The following is a 4,007-nucleotide window of genomic DNA, read 5'->3' as shown; positions in this document are numbered from 1 at the left end:
CCTCTGAATCCATCAAGAACCCAAGAGCCAAAACCATTTTAATGGATGAGCTCCCTGGGTGTGTTCCTGCCCCCAGCTCTGAAGAGGTGTCCAGCCCCTGGCCCTGACCTGCAGTGAGACCCTTTGGCCATGGTGGTGCTTGCCCAGAGCCCAGCTCTGACACAGGGTTCACATGGCCCGTTCCTGCTGCAACCACGGGGATGGCTCTGTAGGGACAACAGGATTGTCACAGGTTACAGGACACCTTGGGGCTCCCACAACACTTAGGGCACAAGAGGACACTGCGGAAGGGAGGGGAGCCCCTCCATGGAAAGACCATGTGCTGCTGTCCTTGGCCAGGGATTCAGGGGAGCAGCAGCCTCGAGTCACAGGCACAGAGAGTGAGTGTCCACCAAGGTACCAGGGCCAGCCCCAAGGGCACCAGGGCTGCTCCTCCACGGGGCAGCTGCACATTGGGCTGCTGAGACCCTCCTGAGAGCTGGGGCTGCTCCAACAGCTCCAGAGGGTGGAATAAATGGGTGCTGAGAGAAATAATTTTTTCCTGTGTCCTTTAATGAGATCATCATCACAGGGATCCATCTGTACTTGAGTAGGTTGGGTTAAGAATAAGCTGAGAGAAAGCCAAGATAATACAGAGAAACCTGACTAATACCAACATGAGTAACCTGATCTAGTGAGTGCCACCCCTGCCAGTGGTGGAGGAGTTGGAACTAGATTGATCTTTAAGGTCTCATCCCAACAGAACAGTTCTGTGATGATTCAATTCTATCACAGGTATAGAACAGAAAAACAGAAAAAAAAAGTTATTTCTGGCTATTCTTGAGGTACAATTGGAGCCCCAGTGGGGTAATTGGAAATCTTAATCTGAAGTGGACTGTATTCAAAGACTTTCCTGAGGGCATCCTTGATTTCCTTGTTTCTCAGGCTGTAGATGAGGGGGTTCAATACTGGAGGAACCACTGAGTACAGAACTGAGACTACCAGATCTAGAACTGGGGATGAGATGGAGGGAGGCTTGAGGTTAGAAAATATGGCAGTGCTGACAAACAGGGAGACCATGGCCAGGTGAGGGAGGCACGTGGAAAAGGCTTTGTGCCGTCCCTGCTCAGAGGGGATCCTCAGCACAGCCCTGAAGATCTGCACATAGGAGAAAACTATGAAAATGAAACAACCAAAAACTAAACAGGCACTGACCACAATAAGCCCAAGTTCCCTGAGTTTGGAGTGTGAGCAGGAGAGCTTGAGGATCTGAGGGATTTCACAGAAGAACTGGCCCAGGGCATTGCCCTGGCACAGGGGCAGGGAAAATGTATTGACTGTGTGCAGCAGAGCATTGAGAAAGCCACTGGCCCAGGCAGCTGCTGCCATGTGGGCACAAGCTCTGCTGCCCAGGAGGGTCCCGTAGTGCAGGGGTTTGCAGATGGCAACGTAGCGGTTGTAGCACATGATGGTGAGGAGGGAAAACTCTGTTGAGATGAAGAACAGAAACAAAAACACCTGAGCAGCACATCCCATGTAGGAGATGGTTGTGGTGTCCCAGAGGGAGTTGTGCATGGCTTTGGGGACAGTGGTGCAGATGCAGCCCAGGTCTGTGAGGGACAGGTTGAGCAGGAAGAAGTGCATGGGGGTGTGCAGGTGGTGGTCGCAGGCTACGGCGCTGATGATGAGGCCGTTGCCCAGGAGGGCAGCCAGGGAGATGCCCAGGAAGAGCCATAAGTGCAGGAGCTGCAGCTGCCGCGTGTCTGCCAATGGCAGGAGGAGGAAGTGGCTGATGGAGCTGCTGTTGGGCATTTGCTTCCTCTGGATATGGTTATCTGTTGAGGAGGAAAAGGCAGGACTGAGTTAGGCCAGACCATATTAGCAAAATGTATTCGACATTCAGGGTCTCCTTTAAGGAAGACCTTTTTGCACCCATCTCCCCTGAGTTCTGCGTTTTTCTAGCTCATGGGGACATTGAGAGCAGAGATCCTGTACTGGGCTCCTGAGGGTTCATTCTTGCTGTGCAGTAAGAGGCAACTGAGAACATGGGGTTACATCAAATTAAATGCACTTCTGATGTTTCAAAGTGTTTCCAGCATTGCTGGTCACAGCCTGCCCAACTGTGGAACAGAGCTGAGGAAATTTGGTGTCTTTTATTTGGTTTCAGTTCAACTTGCCAGGAGTGGGTTTGGATGGTTGAAAACTCTGGAATTTCTAATGTGCTCCAAGTGAAATCTTTTCACTCCTGAGAGGCAAAGGAATGGTCTCTCACTGCAATGGCAGGAGAGCTGCTCTGGTCACCAGTCCTGTTCTCAGCTGACCTGTGCTGGCAGCTTGGCCTGGAGGAGGATCACACAGAGGAGTCCCCTTAAAAAAGAAACAAGTCACAACTGTGATCAGAGAAATTCAGGTTCAAAGGGACTTCTCATCTTTCCTCAGGGTGCCCCATCTTTATCCTCCCCGACTGAGAGACAGAGGGATCAGTTCAGCTGCCCAAGTACAGTTGCCCAGAGCATTTCCATGGATTTAGCCCTGAGGTGTCCTCTCCATGGGATCTTATCCAGAACAGAGACCCTATGGGAGAGCTGTGCCCTTCTGGAGGGCACCCTGCAGCCCTGCAGGACACCAAGGGAAGCAGATGAATGTCTTCAAGTTGCCTGGAGGGGACTTGGGAACTTTGCTCCCACAGACACTTCCTCACAGCAGGACCCAAATGGTTTGTGTCTGAACAGGAACTGAACCTACTGCTCTCAATACCCCATATGGGCTCAGATGTCCAATTGTGAGAACAAGAGCAGCACAGGCCACATCCTTCCCTGGGCTCTGGCTGCTGCAGGGCAATGCACACCTGAACCCCCACGGGCCTGAGGGCAGAGGCTCTGCTTAGGCTGGGAAAGGAGCCCAGGGAGGAGTTGGCCAGGGGAAGGTGTCTGTGCCACAGGGCCAGCAGGAAGGTGCCCACATGCCCCTCCCCAGCATCTGTGGCAGCAGCTCCCTCTCCCTCCCTGCCTGTCTGTGCTGTGAGGAGCTGTTCCTGCCAGCAGCCACCTCCCTGTGCCCAGCTCAGCTCCCTCCAGTGCTCACACAGCCCATGCCCACCCCACTGCCCAGGGGCAGCTCTGCCTGTGCAGGGGCTGGAGAGCAGATCCCAGACAAGCTGAGGTGGCTGGGAAGGGGAAGGTGTTCTGAGTGGATCTGCTTCCTGAGAAGCGCCCTTGGACATGGCAGGAGGTGGAGCTGAAGCTGAGAGAAGCCCAGAGCCATTGTAGCTGAAGGACCCTGCCCTGCCCTGCTCAGCCTTGCCCTGCTCATCCCTGCCCTGCCATGAGGAGGTCACCCCTTCCACCCACACTTTCTCCCTGCAGGGCTGGGGCAGCTCCTTGGCCGTGCTGAGCTGACCCTGGCAGGCAGCAGAGCCCCTGCCCCAGCACACAGAGCCCTGGGCTGCAGGACCCTGCTCTGCAGGACAGCCCTGGGCACCCCTGGCTGCACCCCCACCCTCATACCCAACAGCCATCCCTGGGAGAAGGGAACCTTCTTGCCCTGTGCCTCTGATGCTCCACACCAGGAAATCCAGGAGAGCAATCCTGACAGGTGCTGTCAGCGATGGTTTTTGGCAGCTTTAAGAGACATCTCCAGAACTCACCCGCACTGCTCTGCAGCCTGGCAAAGGGCTGTGAAGGTTTCTCTCCTGATGAGCTCTGACCTGTCCTCTCACCCCAGAATCCCTTCAACCTCATTCGCGCTTCTCTTGTCTACGATTAATGCCTGTAGGTTCTGCCTTGCTCTGCCTTATGGCCTCATCCTCTCTGCTAGAGGAACTGTGGGAATCCTTCTGAAAGATCCTGGAAGCTGTGGGATGTGCCAGCTTTAGGAGATCCCTGCAGGAAGGGAAGATTAACTTTCCTACAGCAAGAGAATTCTTCTTTCAAATTCTGTGGAGGTTTCTCCTGTAATGAGAGCTCAGTCCCCTCCCAGCCCAGGCTGCCTCTCATCTCTGTCCCTTCTCTGCTGTGCCCTCGGTGTGT

The 4,007-nt window shown here is 54.2% G+C and overlaps 1 protein-coding gene across 1 annotated transcript; it reads right to left on the bottom strand.

Moving 5' to 3' along the window:
* Positions 1-813: 813 nt before the first annotated feature.
* On the bottom strand, positions 814-3,719 carry LOC139676546 (olfactory receptor 14C36-like). The gene is made up of 2 exons (XM_071565621.1): positions 3,626-3,719; positions 814-1,814 (listed from the first exon to the last, which is right to left on the bottom strand). Exons 1-2 carry the CDS (start codon positions 3,717-3,719, stop codon positions 814-816), a joined length of 1,095 nt encoding a protein of 364 aa, XP_071421722.1.
* Positions 3,720-4,007: the final 288 nt, after the last annotated feature.

This window comes from Pithys albifrons, chromosome 10, assembly GCF_047495875.1.
Source record: "Pithys albifrons albifrons isolate INPA30051 chromosome 10, PitAlb_v1, whole genome shotgun sequence".
NCBI lineage: Eukaryota > Metazoa > Chordata > Aves > Passeriformes > Thamnophilidae > Pithys > Pithys albifrons.
The sequence above is the reverse complement of the archived record's forward strand: the minus strand, read 5'-3'. Positions and strand labels throughout refer to the sequence as shown.